Raw genomic sequence first — 19,097 nt, forward strand, 5'->3', positions numbered from 1 at the left:
AACTAAAAAGAGACAATTTAATTGTCCTTCATCAGAACAGTTAAAGAAGTCACTATACAGCTATTAAAATTTTGATGACTATGTGCACTTACCGACAGGAAAAGATTGGCCTGTGACAGAGTGTGAGGTTAAAGAAGCGGCTACAAAACAGCATAGGTACCAATCCCATGTTTGTAATTGTGTGCTGTACGTGAGCACATTGCAGAGCAAAGGGGATATAGCACTGTACCCCAAAATTGTATACCAGTATCGATTACATACCAGGAGAGAGGGATTGCATGGCGGGTGATTTCTTACTATCCACTCAGTGTATATTTCTACAGTGAGCATGTGCTGTCTTTATAATTAGAGAGAAAACAAAGCTATTTTGAGTTTGTGTCCAAATAATGGGTACAAAGACAAAGGAAATGAAAAGTGGACGGTAGACAGATTTGGTTGCAAGAGAAACAGGTTTTTCCATGTTTCCTCTTATTGCTTTGCTTCCATGAAACTTGGTTCTTCCCCTCACCTGGTTGTCACATGGCCCCCATTCCCCTCAACGGGACTTCGCATTTCTCTCTATAGCGTCTCCCTCCTTCCTTCTAAAGCCTTGCTTCAGAGAAATGTCCCAATAAATAATGAATGCTGAAGTGCATTTGTTTCTCTCACAGAGTAATTAAGGCTCACCCATTGTGTACCTTTAAAAATGACAGAAAGCTAATGCTATTTGCATCAATACCATGTTAACACAGTTTAATCAAATTGCTAAGTGTTAAATGACATTTCTATTGAAGGATTACTTTAACCTCCTCAGGAGTGGCACAGTCGAGGAGAATTATTGTAAGAACAATGAAGTATAAAAAAAATAACACTTTAGTAAAAGAAGGGACATACAAAGGTTATTATTATTGGGAATTTTCACTCAGTGTTTTGAGTTCAATCCCTTTCTTTCGTTCTTCCTTCTTTTTTTAAAAAAAAAATTTCCCATTTCAATGCCTCCTCTGGGGCAAGTTCAGACCGCCAAAGAACAAATTATGTTGGTTCTAACCTTGGTAATATCTTGTTAGATTAGATCATGGAAAGAAGCAGAACAGCTAAATTAAAATTCATGCTCTGGGGCCAGCTGAGTGGCTCCGTTGGTTAAGAGCTCACTCAGTGCGAGCTCTGAGCAACAGGGTCGCCGGTTCGATTCCCGGCCTGAGCTGAGCTGCCGCTGAGCTGACAACAGGTGGCAGGATGGCTCAGCTAAAAAAAAAAAAAATTTAAGTAAATAAATAAATAAAATAAAATTCATACTCTGATCAGTCAAATGTTATTACAGATCTCTGGTCCACCATCACCTCCACAAGCAACCAAAACAGCCCCCGCACCAATCCAGGTAAGAACCTAAACTCACCATTCCAACTACTGAGGAAAGTTAAGCTTGTTTACATGGGGTTTGTCTTTCCAAAACCTTGCCATTTGATTTAGATTTGGACAGAGAGCATTAAACCAGTTATGCCAACAAAAGATACTGCTCAAGGGCCCAACTTGTCAGGAAAAGCAAGGAACGCTTTAAATAAGCAAAGCTTTCACTCATTGCCATTCCCTTGAGGCAATTTTGTGGAGGTTGTGATAGAAATTCCCAAGGATCCAGTAACTAGGCTCTCATAAACCTGAAAAGGGATACTCTCTGGGGTTCATGCTTGAGGAACTAGGGTAAAAGAGAAATGTTTATCATTTCCCAGGAATGGGCAGAGCTGATTTTGCTTGGGTACTTCCATGATATGGGGGATAGAAATACAGTCTCCCTCCTCCAGGAATTCTCCCGTGAATTCTGACACTTCCTGGCTCCCCTTTCTTCACTTCTGTGTGCGCTCCTTAAAGGTTTGTCCCAAGCACTGGGAAGGCTAAGGGATGCAGCAAGTTCTCTTCTCTGTGATGCTGCTGAGGCCTGCCCCGATCAGCAAGGGAAAACGAGTGAGCTTCGTGGCTTTCCACAAATCTGGGCCCTGAGCTGGGAGACTTGATAGAAATACACAATTCCCTTTGCAGCCGCAGGGCACTAGGATGGGAGCCCAGACCTCCAAAGAAAAGAGTTCAGGACTTTCTCTGGCTGGGGGATACCTGTCTGTTCTCCACATGGTAAAAGATTCCTGGAGGCTGTAGGTCCTGTTTTGCTTTGATGCCAGATCAGAGCAGGAGCCCCGTGGGGTGCGCTGGACAGGGCTAGCAGCTTCTAAGAGCTTCACATGGCACCTTCGCCAATGTGCATGCTGTTGTCCTGACAAAGGGCTTCAGAATCGGATCACTGGGCGGGGCAAGGACTCCAGGCCATTTTAGGCCTTAGCAGGCCCGAGGGACCATTCAGGCAGCCAAGCGTGGGGCAGTCCTTCCTCTCGTCCCCTTGGCCAGGATCTGTGCCTCCTCTGCAACCCCCGAAAGCAGGGCCAACCACAGAGAGCTCGGATGACTTCCAAGGAAAATGTGAGCTAGGGGTACTTTCATCAGGGGGCAAAGTAAGGGAAGAAAGCGGACTGCTGGCCGCATGAAGATCAGCTGACCCTGTGGAAACCCCTCATGTATCCAAAGCAGGGTGTTCCGGGAGCTGCTTTCCGGAAACCTGCCGGAGTACATGTCAGCCTGGGCAGGCCGCCCGCTCATCAACTTCCCCCCCACACACTGCTGGCCTGCGCAGCTCAACGCCAGGTCACCTGAGTTTGGGGGCAGGCCCAGTTGCTTTAACCTCTAGAAAATGTCTCTTGGCTTTGTGTGTTCTCACTGTGTCAGAGAGAAAGTTGCTGCCAGTCCAGACGCCCAAGGGCTCTCATTGGTTTGGGTCTGCTTGAGAGGTCCCCCACCTGGGCAGCCTATGCCTCCAGCTTGCCCACCCCAGGACAAAGCGCAGACACACTACACGAATTAGACACGGCCCGGGGCTAGTAGGCAACAAGGCACAGCACCTGATCTCCAGCTCCTACTACTTACTGTCCAACAACCTAAGGTTGTTTCCAGCATTTGACCTCATTTCCTTTGTCTCACCTTATCACCTCTGGTTCTCAGCTCCAAATGAATCCGTTTCTTCTCCATTGTCTTTAAGCTCCCAATAGTTACACTATCTCATCGACCTAAGCAGATCCTCCCAGCTCCTTTTTTACCCTCAAATCCTACCCATTTCTGCTGCTCCTCTCTCTCTGCCATTATCACTGCAACTTTGCTCTGAGAACCTCAGACCCTCTTCCAAAGTCCCAGAGAGCCCTTGCCTTAAGGCCTCTCCTAGCCCCAGGTTGCTCAGACCTCCGACCAATCACGAAAGCCCTTCGCTCCCACTGCCAGACCCCGCCTCCTACCAGGGCTCTGTGAGTCGGGCAGGGCCACCTGGGCTGGTGTGGCTGCTCCTGCTGTAGTCCTGGGAGGAGGGCGGAGTGGTGTGCTCCTGGTGATTTAAGTTAGAACTGTGACTTTTCCTCTGAACCATTCTTCTGTTGTCTGGCTTCACGGTACCATGAGCTTTTTTTGATCAAATAAGCTTCACTGGCCTGGAAACCTAACCATGGAGTTAATGCTGTTTTCATGAGAAAAGGCTGTGAGGTCCCAACCAAACACCCCACACTGAGATTTGGAGAGTAACCCATTCGTAAACCTGGGCCTGTCGATGCTTCGCTGGGGTGACGGCTCCTGCCCAGGGCTTCAGACTGCCCTTCGCCTCCTCTGACGGCCCTATGCAATGGGCGGCTGGCGTGGTGACGGCTTCAGCACAGCTGCAGCTGCTGTCTGAGTGCTTCCTGTTTCACTACAGCAAGAAGAAGTCCTCCAAGGGAACTGTGCAGCCCTTGGGGCAGGAAGCCAGGCCCAGGGAAAGGGACATGGAGAGATTCACCTAGAGGCCTCTCAGGTTGCCACCTCCTCCTAAAAACTGCACCCCAGTGCAGTCACTGGGGAGAAACCAGAAAGCTGAAGGGCCCCGGGCTTCTGTCCCATAAAACTTGAGAGCCCTGAGGGCCATGTGTTATAGCTCCCACTTGGGACTTCCAGACGTGCAGGGAGCAGAGGAGCTGTAACCAGTGCAAAGATCATCCCCGGGGTCTTAGAGCAGAGATGGTCCCAGGCCCTTGCATTACAGGTCGTGTGCTTTTCAGCAGCCTCATCAAGTATCCTGAGACGCTAAGGCAACAGTGGCTTCTTGCGGGTGACAGGCAGACAGTGGTGATGTGCAAGCTCTCCAGCCTGCCCGCCGGGCTTCAGTGCAGCTCTGCCACTCCCTGGGCATCAGCTTCCTCACCTGTAAAGAGGGACCATAGTTGTACCTAACTCCCAGGAATTGTTATGACGTAACTTTGTAGGGCTTGGACAGTACCTGACACTAAGCACGCTCTCAGTAAACGTTAATGGTGTCTACATTTTTACCACGGAAATCGTTCCGGACCAATACTTCTCTTAGACACTGGTGGTATCTGTGGATGACCAAGCAAGGATTGTCCCCCAAATCATTCCCTGTGTATTAGGTATGCCTTATACTTGTCATAGTGACTTTGTGCACATTTACCTCCATGTGAGGCAGGGCAGCACAAGTCTTTACGACCTCAGCTTCACAGAGGACAAAAATTAAGATCAGAGAAGGCAGGCAGGTCTCCCAAGCCCCCAGATAGTGTCTGGTACACACCAGACAGGCCTTCTAACTCCGTTTTCCCACACCACCCACTACTCCTCCACACCAGAATACAAATGTTCTCACACATTTACTTCTTCCTCATTACTACCAAGTCCAAAAACACCAAGTCTCAGCTGTGGAAGTATTTTTCAGCCTTAAGCTTTGGGATTAAAGTGATTTGGTCCAAACTTGTGCCCTACGAATGAAACATTAATAGAAGGACAGGCTTCCAGGACAGGAGAAGAGGAGACTGGGTCCTGCTAAAGTAAGAGAACACCCAGCATTCTAATTCTGCATAACATTCAAGGGTGCGGAAAGCCTTGGGCAAAAACTGAGATGTCACCTTTTTTTTTTTTTTTTTTAGGGAAAGGGCAAAGTGCCCATTTTTACCAGTAGGTGGCAACAGAGTTATAAAGCTAAAGAAGCAGAAAGTTTAAACATTTAATCATAAATATTTTGAACTTGACGATCATCTCACCCAATGTGCTAATCTTATTCACAAAGGAATTGAGGTTCACAGAGGGCCTGCGACTTGTTCAAGGTCATACCCCTGGTGAATGGCTGAGCTACATTCAACTCCGCTCTGAGCATTACATCAGAATGAGCGAGAGCACAGGGTGCCTTTCAAAATAGCTTGGCTTCTTAATCGTGTGAAGAAAAATATCACTTCTTTTGAGTGTGTTAATAACTCCAGCATGGAGCAAAGCTGATGGTCTTTAAGAAATGATCGAGTTGATGACGCCCTCAGCGTTCAGCTTTCTGAGCTGGGTGTGGGTGGGGTGTGGGGGAGGAGGCAGGAGGGAGGGAAACAGCCAGTTTGGTGTCCTGGTGAGGCTGCCTAACATGTCTGTGCTGCCTCGAAGCCCCACCCCTTCATGATTCCCCCCGAAGAGGTCAGGGACTGTTAGAGAATAACCTCCCCTTCCCAACCACCCTTTCTGCTTTATGGATGCCAGTTGGGCAGGAGGAGAGGGCATTAACCATTTTACTGCACATAGCATGCCAGGTGCCACTTCGCTTTATTCTGCCTGAGGCCCACAGTGAGAAGCTGAGCCTCAGAGCATGAGTGGACCGCTTGCCCCCAGAAGGGGCCAAATTTCTTCTGTGTCGTTCCAAGGAAGAAAACACAGACAGGTGGGTGGGTGAGACACATATCCCTAGAATAATGCTGGCATATGTGGGTGCTTAATAAGTGGATGGATGGAGGGATGGATGAAGGCTTCAGGTCAATACAATGAAAAATTTCCTCCAAGTCTCAACAGTCCAAGAAGGAATGCACTGCTTTGGCTGTGTACGTAACGAGTTCCCTGTCTCTGGAGGTATTTAAGCACTAGCCATCCACTCACTTTGGTGGGGAAGTTGTAGAAGCATGCTGGGAGGTGGGGTTGGTTTGGATTGAATGACCTTTTAGATCCCCTCAACTCCCAGGATCCCTATTATCCCATGATGCTTGGTACAAAGTGAAAGAAAGAAAAAGGCAAAAACGTTTTTGTCTTTGGCTTTGAGGCCTTTAAATGAGAAAATCCCATGCGCTTCAGGTTGCTTCATCCATAAATCTGGTTGCATGTCCCTTTACTGAACTCCCTGCCACAACTGGAAAACGTTATCATTCTAGGGGTTCACCAGAGCCTCTACTGATTTCATCTAAATAACAAGTTTGTTTCTTTTTAATTTTGAAAATCAGGCGAAATGGACTTGTGGAAGCCTGGATCAGTCCTCTTAGATGCAGGTAATTATACCGCCCAGCCCATAGGATTACAGAACTAGGGGAGCCCAGTCATCCAGCTGGGGGCGCAGAGGCCAAGCAGCCTTTCTAAGAGTGTTCATCTCACACATTAAGATCTAATGATCATGTCAAGGGCACATTGGAACTCCCACGGGGAGGCCTGGGCTCAGGGAACCCAGTGGATGACAAAAGGGAAAGGCAAATACAGAGCCAGAGGGGGAGAGTTCCCTGTCCCCAAAGTGGGTTTAGATCCTCACTCCATCTAGGCAGGCTTTGATTTCCTTCTATTTCCCCCGCTTCTTTGCAAATGGTACTCAGATTTCCCTTCACCCAAATGAGTGCTGTTTGCTGTTTACTGCGTTAAGTGTTTGAAACTCCAGCAATAAACTCAGTTTTCTGGCTCTTGGTGCAAGGGCAGGTTTTACTGGCAGGTGAAAGACAGAGGTAGAGGGGAGGATGGGGCCTCTGGACTCGCATTGCATTCCCGCCCCCCACAGGGAGCCTTGGGCAATTTCCCTCAGAGGCTCCTGGCTGACACATGCCTTGACACACCCAAAGTGAATTTTTTATTATAAATAATGTGAGGAAGTGGGATGAGCAAGCTGACCTTTAATGGGGAGATGAAATTATGTGCTTTGCAAATTGGAAAAGCTAAAAAGCTAAGAGAAAGCTCACTGCAGCCAAGACCAGCAGAGCCCCAGCACCTTCCTCCACTTCCTGAGACTCTGGGAGGGTGCTTCTGGGCATCCTGAGAACAGGGACTCCCACTTCCCGTTCTGCAAGCTTCCCTCTGCATGCGAAGCTCATTATCCTTACCCAGCCTAGGAGGATTCTTATGTACCGCCTTTAATTCCTTAAATGATGCATGTGTGATCTTAGTTCTCATGTAAATGGCCTCTAAAGAAAACCCCAGGCTGAAATTCGGCTCACACACACAGCCTCTAAAACCACAAAACTCTTGCATCTTTATCCGTAACTCAGAGGGGTTGCATTTTAGAACCCTCTTCCTTGTTTGAGTTACTTATATCTTTTCTCTTTCCCTCCACTACATCCAACCCCGTTAGATGGTCCTCGTTGTGTCCCGTTCATCTTGACTCACTGACACAATCACCAAATAGCGACTGAGGACTTATATGTGCTGGGCACAGGGAAGGTTTATATGATGAGTGAGGCACATGCCCCGACCTTGAGACTTTCAGAGTTTTACAGAGGCATAAATTACACTGGCAAAGTGCTTAAGGTTTTCGAACAAGGAAACTAAGGCTCAAATCGAAGAAGTTAACAGCAGCAGGAAGCAGAACTCAAGTCTTCTGACTTCAGATCCTCCTGAGCACCAGCAGAGTATTGTATCTTTAGTAGGCTGTCAACAAATATTAATTAATTCTAATGTCGTAAGATGCGGGTGGTGTGGAGATGAGCACAGCTATCGGTCAGCCAAGTCCCCTGAGCTGGGTGTGAATGTCCTTTATGTCCCCATCCCCCCGTAAGGCCAGATGCTTCCTGTTCTTGTAAGTCACCAAAAGTTTTACTGCTCTTTCCAGGATTTGTTCCAAAAGAAGAATTAAGCACACAGTCTTTGGAGCCAGTATCCCAGGGAGATCCAAGTAAGTTAATTGACAACTAGGAGCCCAGAATGGCTCTGACATCTGATCTGCTCTCTCTCCTCTACCTACTCACTCCCACCCACACCAGCCTCTTTCCTACCCTGGATCTATTTATCTCCTCTCTTCTGTCACTTTGCTCTAAGGGGAAAGAGAAGCATTTGAAGGATTTAAATTCTCTGTGTGCGCGAGGGGGAGAGGATCAGATTTTTAAAACATCACTATGGCAACAGGGTGGGATGGAATGGGGAGACAAGAGCCAATGAAGAGAGGGGCCTGGCTGGCTGGCAGGGACAGTGGTCCCGGTGGAGACCATGGTAGACAGAGCTCAAAACTGGAAGTGGACAAGGAGAGAAATAGGCAGATTCAAGAGATATAAAGAAGGAAGAATCTAGAAGGTTGGAGGTGGAAGTACAAGAGAAGGAGCAGGTAAAGGTGATTTGAGCACCTGGGGTAGATGTTACTGCCATGAGGATGACAATGAATGGACCAGGTTAGGGCAGGGACATCGTTTACGTCTCTCATCATCTGCGAGACATTCGGTTCAGTAGAGAGTTGACGAGCCAGCTCTGACATTCAGAACGAAGAGCCTAGCCAGAAATTTAGAGTAGAAGACTATGAGCTATGGTTCAAAACCACTGAGAACAGAAAATGTGACCTAAGGAGACAGGACAAAGAAGAAACAGAGGACTTAAACCTGAAAATTTTGAACACTAAACCGGTTGAGGAGAAGCCACCTGAGGATACCAGAAAAGAGGGTCCTGAGAAAAAAGAGGAAAAGCAGGAGGGAGGTGGGTGTGCAAGCCAAGGAGAGCACACATGCAAATTGCCCCAGAAATTCACTGCAAGTCAGCCACCAATGGGCTGAGTCTCAGCCAGCTGAGTGTGAGAATCACCTGAAGACATTTTTAAGAATTAAAGATGGGGGCCAGCTGAGTAGCGCGTTGGTTAAGAGCTGGCTTGGGATGCCAGAAGGCCCCGGTTTGGATCCCACATATGAGGGCCAGTGACACTGCCCTCTACAGCTAAGATGCTGAACAACAGCTCAACCTGGAGCTGGGCTGCCGTGAGTCACCAGCGACTGCGGAGGCTGCAGCCCCTGTGGCAGTGGGTTGCCATGGGCTACCATATGTAGCCAGCAGCCAGCGTGAGCGGCCAGCAGCCGCCATGAGTGGCTGTCCAGAAGCCGGTGACTAATCTGCCTCACCCGGGAAGAGAGCAATGATGGTGCCAACTTGGGCCAGTGAAGCAACGTCCTCCACAACTAGACTGAAGAACAAAAGGACAGCAACTTGTCTGTTCCCCTTCCCCCAATTCCCCAATAAAAATCTTTAAAAAAAAAAGAATTAAAGATGCCCCATTCCTGCCTCATACCTACTTAAAGCAGACTCTCTCTGGAACTTGCTATTCAAAGTGTGGTCTGGGAACCAGAAGCCTGGGCATCACCCGGGAGCTTGTTAGAAATGCAGAGTCTCAGGCTTTGCCCCAGGCCCACTGAAAGAACCGATGCCTTTGCATATTTACCCTTGAGAAGCATGGCCCAGAGCGGTTCCCATGCACCTGTATTTGTTGAAGCTGCCTAAGTGACTCTGATACTTATCCGAGGTTAAGAAACACTGGCCTAATATATCAGCCAACACAAAGCGTTAATCTATAAAATTGTACCTTGTTGAAGAAAACCAAAGCAATTAAGGAAATTGGTAGATTGATTCCTATAGACGATATATCTTACCTTTTCTTCCTTGTCTTCCAACCTCAGTCCTCTGTGACTATAAGAAATCGCCCATGCTAAACATTTCATAACCGAATCCTACTGTTTAGTATTAATGTTGTCATCTTCAGATCAGCATGGTGTCATCTCAGGAGAAGAAAGCCCCTAGGTCTCAGTGAGCACATGCCCTCAGATGGCACCATTTAATTAAAACCTTCAGGGAAAGGGGGAGAAAAGGCAACCCCAATATCAGTCATCAGGCTAGTGAGTGAGGAGAACTAAGCAAATAGAAAAACACCTCACTTTCTTAAAACCTAGCTATGAAGTGAACATGCCCATCCCAGACACAGCTCAAGATGTAAGACATAAGAGAAAAAAATGGTCTATGAAGAACCAAAATAGAGGCTACAAAATCCCATGCATTCCAATTTATTCATTTAAAAGGAAAATCCCCTTTGGCCCTTAATCTAATTAATAGTTATTCCCCCAAAAGTGTTCCTTTTAAAAGGCACATTGAACTATGCTGACATCTGGAAGGAAAACCCCTCTTCAGAAGTTCTCAAACTTTAATGTGCACGTGAATCACCTGGAGATCTTGTTAAGATGCAAGTCTGATTCTATAGGCCTGGGTGGAGCCTGGGAGTCGTATTTCCAGCAAACTGTAGGTGCCAGTGGGCAGCAAGCCCTAAAGACCACCACTGCCACCTGCTGGTAAAAATTCACAATGTAAGCCCAGACCAAGGAAAGAAGGAGCTGGCAGTTTGGGGTACAACCATCTGGCAAGCCATGAAGCAATTTTGCTTCTCTTTTGCTTTAGCCCAGGTTTAGTGGCATCTTTCAACGCCACTTAATGATTTGTTTGCTTCTTTCAATCCTCATCTCAAGGATCGTGCTTGGGCACAGGTAGTTTGGGGGCATCAAGAGCTGAACAGGAAGTCAGCAGGCACTGTCCAGGCAGACAGGAAGTAAACGTTTGCAAGCTCCGCTAACAAGACGATGCACTCACTCCAGATGGAGTGGGGTAAGCCAGACCCAGGGAGGTCCCTGTCACAGCCTACTTCTCTGGTTTTGATCGCCATGAACCATGGCAAGATAATGAGGCACGTTTTCAGATATAGCTTTTCTCCTTAATCTGCCAGTTCTGTAGTATCACTCTTTAATAAATATTTCTCGTCGTTTGTGTTTAAAACTGTGTCAACTCATGTCCATTTCTTGCTTTCATTAAAAAAAAAAAACCCTCGCTGCCCACAGAGCTTCCCCTGCTGGGGCATGGGAAGACTCCAGGAACGTGGACACCATGCAGCATGCAATGCAGGGAACAGAAAGCCCCAGAGCAGCCTCATGGGTGCTCACGCGGCACTTAGATCCAGGCTTGTTTGGGCAGCTGCACCCGCCATGCGCAAAGGGCAGTGCTGGCCCACACGTCCTCTAGGATACACCAGCCCAGAAATCCCTAATTTTACCGTCTCTCTTTTTGTCTTCCCCCACAGAACTGTTTTGAAATATTTCGTCTCCCAGATTGCAGTTGTTAAATAATTCATTCCTCATTTTTTATGAATCAAAGGGCTATGTACCTTCCAATAAGAACTTCTGATCAGCACAGAATAATCAGTTTTATCAAACTGAAATGATACCATTTCAGCCAAAAGCAAACAAGACACCAACTTCTATTAGTGTATGTGGTTTTCTATCAATTACTATTAGGGTTTGCAAGGTTGAACATAGCATGCAGTGCCCCCAATCCTCCACACCTCCATCATGACCTTCCTATGTTCGCTGAGGTCTAGTGATATTAACCAGAACTGTCCTAATCATGATCACAACCAAAAGAAAGGGGGGAACAATCTAAGACAGCTACAAAGAAGCAGTGACATCTGTAGATACATGTGGATAATTTCTATAGCTGCCTCACCCAGAGCGTGAAGAAGAAGATTGGAATCAATTTCTCATTCTACCACCCCTGCCCCCCAGCACTGGCTTCACAGGTTCTCTCACACCTGTATGAAGACCCAGCATGTAATTCTAAACATTTAGAATGAGAGCGAACACCACAAGCTCCTGAGACTCCATCTCAGTGAATTCCACACCTGGGGGTCTGCCCTAAGATGCTCTGAGCCCAGGAAACCCTTCTGAACTGACTGACACAGAAAGTTCTAAAACAGTCGTGGTAAAGGAGTACTAGGCCACGTGTCCGGGACCTTGGTGCCTGCTGGGAATTCATTATGGATATACGTAAATGAATATACCCTGCATCTTGCTACCTCTTTTTACTTTCTTTCCATTGGAATCTCAGGGGGCTCTGGTGAAGAAAGAGGCATGCACAGGTGAATTTACTGAGAGATAACCAGACTAACAGAGCCCTCTCCTATTCCTCAGACTGCAAAGTTGACTTGTCGTTTTTAATTGATGGGAGCGCGAGCATTGGCAAACGCCGATTCCGAATCCAAAAGCAGTTCCTGGCTGACGTCGCCCAAGCCCTTGACATTGGCCCTGCTGGTCCACTGATGGGTGTTGTTCAGTATGGGTGAGTGCTATTCGGAATTCAGAAACCAAGTGATGGTGTTGCATGCTTACCTTGGTGCCACAAATAATACCAACACATCTGAGGGCCCCAATTCATTCTCTCCCCTAATACAAATGTACATGAAAGAAAATGAAGCATTCGAGATGCCATTGCAGAAATCTGAGGCTTCCAGAAGGGTCGGACAGGCTAATAAGCACTTGTAAGAGAAGGGCATTTGCACACATGTGGTTGGTAGAAAACACATTTATTTGGGAATTAGGAACTCTGTGTTCAAGTCTTAGCTCAGCTGTGTGACTTTGAGCTAGGCCTTCACCTCTCTCATTGTCAGTTTTCTCACCTGTAGATCAAGGTGGCCCCTTTCCACCCTGACTATTACAGCATTTGTCTGAGGGGCTGCACCCTGCGTTCTCACCTGTCCACCTAGAGATAAGACGCCTGGACAACATGGCGCTTTAGGCTGAACCCTTGCTTTCTCCAGATAACTTTAGACCAGCGGTTCTCAACCTGTGGGTCGTGACCCCTTTGGGGGTTGAACGACCCTTTCACAGCGGTCACCTAAGACCATCGGAAAACAAAAAGATATTTACATTACGATTCATAACAGTAGCAAAATTACAGTTATAGAGTAGCAACGGAAATAATCTTATGGTTGGGGGTCACCACAACATGAGGAACTGTATTAAGGGGTTGTGGCATTAGGAAGGTTGAGAACCGCTGCCTTAGACCTTTACGCGGAGACTGCAAAAACTCACAGGTAACACAGGGAGACAGGGTGAAAAGGGGGGTGGCTCCCATCGCTCAGTTGAGCACCCAGATGACTGCCCCCAATCCATTCTATTATTTCAGTGAGGGTAGAAACAGGGTTCATATCGACATCTAGTCTCAACCTTTTCTCTTATTTGGGATAATAAGTCAACCTTATTTCAGATATGAATAGGGTTCTTCCTAAAACAGATACACAGATATTGACAGATAATAAGCAAACAATGAAGAGATCAAGCAAGCACAAATATCAAATAATAGGTTGACGTTTGACCAAGAACCATCAGGGCAGGATAGTTATCTCACTTCCCACAGAGGACAGTCAGACAAAACATTGATCTGCAGTTTAACCTTGCGAGTGGAAACTGGCAGAGACCTTGGTGCCTCTGCTCGGAAGCAACAATCACAGCTTATTTGCTCCTCCTGAAAAGTAAAAACATCCTACCCGACAACATCCAGGGGTTCTCCAGACCATCCCAACATTTCCTGAGGATTTACCAGAGCAGCACTGTAATCGAGGTTGTTATATCAAAGACGCTCGAATATTTATTTTTGAGTCATCCAAAGAAATCAACAAAAATGCTCTAATTTTCATAAGAACCTCTAACATTTGTATATTTAGAATTAAATTTCAATAGCACATTTAATACTATCTTCCATTCCCCTGAAAAAAAATTAGTAGAGGAATCTACTAACACAGAGCCCTTTTCCATTTCTCAGACTGCAAAGCTGACTTGCCTATAGTTAGAGTCAAATATATGAAAACAACCAGCTGCGACAAATGCCAACTCTCAGTGTCAAATGGTCTATCTAGCTTGAGGATTTTAACTTGAAATAGGAAAATAAGTTTTCTTGGTCATTGTTTCCTTTCTTCAAAATGTCAACCTATTTTCATTCCTATATCACTTTTTAAAGATAGCGAATGAATAGCAGGCTTCTCTAGGGAGGAAATGTAAGCATTTTAGTGCCAGATGTCTCCGGTCAATTTTATTGGGGGTCCAAAGCTTGGTGTGTCATTGTGCATTAAAAATAGCTGCTTTAAAATCTGTGTATACCAAGGTTTATAGCATAATATGAAAATAAGGCGATAAATATGTCAAGGAAAAGAAAAATGGCAGAATAGTGTCATGTGCTGATGAGAACACGGATTAAAGAACAAATGTAGCAGGGAAGGAAAAACAATTCAAGAAAGACTCCTTCCTCTCAAAAACACCTTTTCCCCGCGTTTTCCTTATGTGGTCACCATTTGCAGGAACTAGTTTACCTCAGGCTTTCTAATTCCACTTTCTAAAATGCCTGTGTTGTTTGTCCTTTTTACCACCCAGGGTCCTTATTAATTTGGAGAACGTAAGGGAAATGTGTTTTCCTTCCCTTAATGCTCATATAAACTAATCAATCATCTTCACCCTCCTTCAGCCCCAGGGTGGACTGGAAAACACAATGAACTGGTGACAGGCTATCTTGCAATCTGGCCCTAGCTCTCCCGTGTGATCTTAAGCAAGTTACTTAACCTCTCCATGTAAGTGCTGCCATCTGTAAAGTATGGGGGGTTGGGAGGTCACAGTGGATGATTTATCAGGGCTCTGCCAGCCCTGGCATCCTGTAATTCAGTGACCTGCTCAGTACTCAGAAGACATCCAACAAATGAATATTGGGTCATCGGATTGCATGAGCCGCCTCTCCCTTCCATCCAACTAGGTAGGATGATCAATAATGAAATGACGACATGCACTGAGATTATGCATCCACCAGGAGAATGTAAGGAATAAAATAAATCTGAGCGAGGCATGAGAAGGGGCTGAAGGGGAAATCCAAAAGCTGAAATTTCTTTTGATTTCTGCTGCCTGGCTTCCTCGCCTGGGTGGTTCCCTCCAATCCTTTCTTTACCAAATGGTCTTGATGCACAGAGAGGGAAGCAGTGGGACAGGAAAGGGTAAGGAGACAGAGGTAGATGGAGATAATGGGCCTGTGTTTCTGGAAAAGGAAAAGCAGGAGGCACCAATACTTGTCTGGCTGGGAAACTGATTCCTCTCATGTCATTTGGGGTTCTCACTGGATTCCACTGTCCCTTTTACAACCCCTGGCCATCACAGAGCACTGGGGCCTTGGAAAGCTCCTGGGTTGCACCTCCTTGTGCTGTAACGAGGAATGAGGCTCCAAACGAAATGGCCACCCCATCAAGAACAAGCACTCAAAGGAGAGGCTTAGATTGGGCAGGAGCAGGTCAAGGAGGGAGGACTCTGCCTGGGAATGTCCCCTCCTTGCCGGCTTGTTATCTCCATTATCACTGTCGCAGGTCCACAGGGCTCCCCCGGAAGATTCCTCCCCTTGGTTTGCCTTAGGACAGCTGAGTCAGGATTTAGACTTTTAAGTCTAAATTTAGACTTTTAAAATTAGATTCAAAAGACTTATACTAACTATTGACAGCGAACAAAAGGCAAATAAAAAATAAAAATATAAGAAATATAAAAATGGTCTGATTTACAAAATGCCATGTTCATTCCTCCTCCTGATTCCTAAATATCCTACACAAAGATCTTTTGGGCACAAGAAACAGAAAACCAGTCCTGGGAGCTCACGTGAAGGGAGACTTACGTCACAGGACTGACAAGACATCAGTCCCTCCCTCCCTCCTCCTCTCCTAGCATCTCTGTGTCTCTACTTGTCCACTAGATTCTCCTCTCAGCAGACCAGCATCTTTTTCTTTCAGGCTCTAGGTTTCTGCCCCTCCATAACCTCACCTTGCCCTGGCTGAGTTCTACTTCTGGTCCAGCCCTGGGCAGAGCCTCAACCACTGTGACACTGGCATGCGCCCTCTCCCAGTCCCCACACCTCTGCACATGCAGAATCTTGGAACCCACAATTGCGCTAACCTTTTGGCAACCACAGCATTCCTTCCACAGTCATCACGTATCTCCAGTAAGAAAGAGAGACGGCATTGGAAACAGACTCAGATCAGGTTAAGTGACTTGAGTGACTTTCCCAAGAACACACAGCTAAATCCATGACCACCGGGGAGAGGGCTGATATTAAACCTTGGGATCTTCCCTACAATGTCCAGCAAAATTCACTTAAAAGCAGAGATTTTTCTCATCTGCCCAGAAAGCTTCTGATAATTGAAGCTTTCCACCAAACTGAAGCCTGAGACACTGTGCTTGAACAAAAGGCCAAAGAGCAAACCCTTGTCTGGCATACACATCCTACTTCAGAATTGCATGGCCAACAGGTTCGTGATTGCACTTACTACCAACAGGACACTTAAAGGGCTCAATGGAAGAGCCAGAGCAAGTAGCTCCTAGGTGAACCGTAGCAAACAGAACGAACGAGGCCAAGCAGCTTGCGTTTTAGCTGCAACCAGATCCAGAGTGTCTAAACACCGTCTAGACCTTCAGTATGATTTCGTTTTAGTCCCTAATTTCAGTATAAATGGAACAGGATTGCACATGTTTTGTTTTGGGTTTTTTTTTAACATTATAGTCAACCCTCGGATGTCAACATTGGAGAACAGTTATAGCATAAAGCAAAATGGTGGTGTTTCTTCATGGAAACATGAAATAGACTTTTATTTGCTCATGGTACCATGACAGTTGTCCTGTGTTTTAGGGAGTCGCTCTGAGTTGGGCTGCAACTCCCTTCTCTTCTTAATTCTCAGCCCCAGACTAAAGACCCTCAGTCACGCACTCAGTTGAGTCTCCCTTCTGGACCCCAAAGAGCAGGAAGAATGCCCAGAGGCTGCCATGGATCAGCTGAGCCAACAAGTGCAGGCCAATCAGAGTGGAGGGAAGAAGTGAGGTGTCCGGTCTGGTATGGTAGGCAGAGTAATAGCCCTGTCCACGTCCAAATCCCTGGAACCTATGAATATGCTTCCTCGCTTGGCAGAAGGGATTCTGTAGGTGTGATTAAAGTTAGGGACTCTGAGATGGGGAGATTATCCTGGTGTCCCAAGTCCCGATCTAATCACATGACTTCTTAAAAGCAGGGAACCTTTCCCAGCTATTGTCAGTTAGAAGGTGATGTGACTATGACCAGAGAGATGCAATCGCTGGCTTTGAAGACGGAGGAAAGGGGCCATGAGCAAGAGAAGCAGGCGGCTTCTAGAAGCTGATAAAACAAGAAAATTGATCTCCCCTAGAGCCTTCACAAAGGAAGACAGCCCTGACAGCACCTTAGCTGTAGCCCAGCGAGACCCATGTTGGACTTCTGACCTCCAGAGCCATAAGCTAGTAAGTGTGTGTGTATTGCTTAAGCCACAGTAAGTGTGTAGTCATTTGTTACAGCAGAACTAGGAAATAAATACACGCGCAGGGAGGACCATTCTGTCACACTCTCTTAGGTCTTCAGCAAAGGAGGAAGTGGGAGGAGCTGGGGCTTAACACACAGAGGGAGGGGCCTAGGAGATGTAAATCTGACCACCAGAGCAGGAAGGTACTGCCGGGCCCTGGACTTCACATCACTATTTCCTGGGAGCTTTCAAAAATGCTGAAGCCGGGGCCTTACCCCAGACCTAGTAAGCCAGAATCTGGCCAACACCCAGAAGTTGATATTTTGATCTATAATTCCAATCTGTAGCCAAGGTTGAGAATCACTAACTCCCTGAGAGGGGAAGAGATAGCTCAGCATCCCAGATACAGAGTGGCAGTGCCCCCTGGCAAACACAGGTCCCTCCAGCTCCTGCTCAGTACTCTTGTTCACCCCCTCAGTCTATTTTGCCTTAACAAGAGCTAACAGGATCCCATCTTCTGCCCGGAAGAGCTCTCCAGGGCCAACTTGCACTTGCAAAGACCCCATTGTGTCACTTCTGTCCTCGCTGAGACAGACAGGTGAGCCCTGAGCCACACTCCTCAGAGACACAGTTTCAAGGCTGAGTGAACTGTGAATACAATTTGCACAAAAAGCTTACGCTTCTTCTATTCCCCACCATGCAGTTCTCCCGGAGGTACAATAAAACAAGGACGGACGGCACTTGACTTCCACCACTTACTCAAGTGTTCCCCTTGAACTCCCATCACATATTCACAGGGCTTATCCCACCTCTCTCCCCCCATATCATTCTCGCTAGACCTCTAGATCCGTAGAGAAGCAGATGGCCACCCCAATGCACATTAGAACCACTTGAGCTTTTGAAAATCCCAATGCCCAGACCAAATCTCAGATCGATTAAATGAAAATTCCTTAGTGTGGGACGCAGGCATCATTAATTTTTAGAGCTCCCCAGGTGATTCTATTGTGCAAGCAGAGAGGGAAGACATAACTATTCTCTTTGGCCTGTGCCCTCCTCTAATGAATGCGGTGCCCCCAGCCCCTTCCCTCTCTCCCAGGTCACCAGCCTAGAGCGCCACTTTTCTCAGCTTTTGTCTTCCCTGCTCTGGGCTTATGTATTCTCCTCCCTTCCTCTTGTCACTGGCAGCTCCACTGCTGATTTTCTTGATTCTTACAGCATCCTCTAAGACATGGCTACTTAAAGGGATACTCCACAGCATCATCTGGGAGGTTGTTAAAAAGGCGGGCTCTCAGCCCTCGCTCCGGACCTACGGAATCAGAATGTACATTTTAACAAGATCCCCAGGGGATCAGATGCACGTCTGACTTTGGGAAACTCTGTTGCCAAGACATTCCATGTCCCAGTACTTAGCAAGCCCCGTGATGTGGTTATAGACCAGCAAGCCTGAGAGCCTATTGGTTCCTCCTATGTCATCAGCACATTGCATGTCCACATTTCCGTTAGCAGAAAGAGGGATGAAGGTTAATTTACAACTTTCTGGTGAATGGGTGGAATTACAGTTGCTAATTACACAAAAAAACCACTCATCTATAAATGAAATTTGGTTATAAACCCCTTGCTCCATCTCTAATCCTAGGAAATGTGAGAAAGGCCAGTGCCTTTTCAAAGGGGGCCACTGGGTTGGACATAGATGCTCAGCCCTCTGAAGGGATTTGGGGCAGAATCATTTTCTTTCTGAGCCAGGCACTGCCCTCCAGGGACAAGCCTGCCACCCAACCTGTAGCCACCAGCATAACCTTTGGCAACCAGAGTCACCCTAGAACAGCGGTTCTCAACCTTTCACAGGGGTCGCCTAAGACCATCGGAAAACATATTTTCGATCGTCTTAGGAACCGAGACACCACTCCTCTATCCGTCTCCAGGCCCACATGCAGATACGCCC

At 46.8% G+C, this 19,097-nt stretch overlaps 1 protein-coding gene across 4 annotated transcripts in view; it reads left to right on the top strand.

Moving 5' to 3' along the window:
* The window catches only part of VIT (vitrin), a 99,493-nt gene that overhangs the window by 65,294 nt on the left and 15,102 nt on the right, over window positions 1–19,097 (top strand). For 3 of the 4 annotated variants that reach the window (XM_019647771.1, XM_019647770.1, XM_019647772.1), the window contains 4 exons: window positions 1,301–1,357; window positions 6,294–6,338; window positions 7,877–7,939; window positions 12,024–12,171. In XM_019647771.1, coding sequence (XP_019503316.1) covers window positions 1,301–1,357; window positions 6,294–6,338; window positions 7,877–7,939; window positions 12,024–12,171 — 313 coding nt within the window. The remainder of the gene's footprint in view (window positions 1–1,300; window positions 1,358–6,293; window positions 6,339–7,876; window positions 7,940–12,023; window positions 12,172–19,097) is intronic. The other variant, XM_019647773.1, reaches the window with a different exon arrangement.

The sequence above is a fragment of the Hipposideros armiger genome, unplaced genomic scaffold (assembly GCF_001890085.2).
Source record: "Hipposideros armiger isolate ML-2016 unplaced genomic scaffold, ASM189008v1 scaffold_116, whole genome shotgun sequence".
Taxonomy (NCBI): Eukaryota; Metazoa; Chordata; class Mammalia; order Chiroptera; family Hipposideridae; genus Hipposideros; species Hipposideros armiger.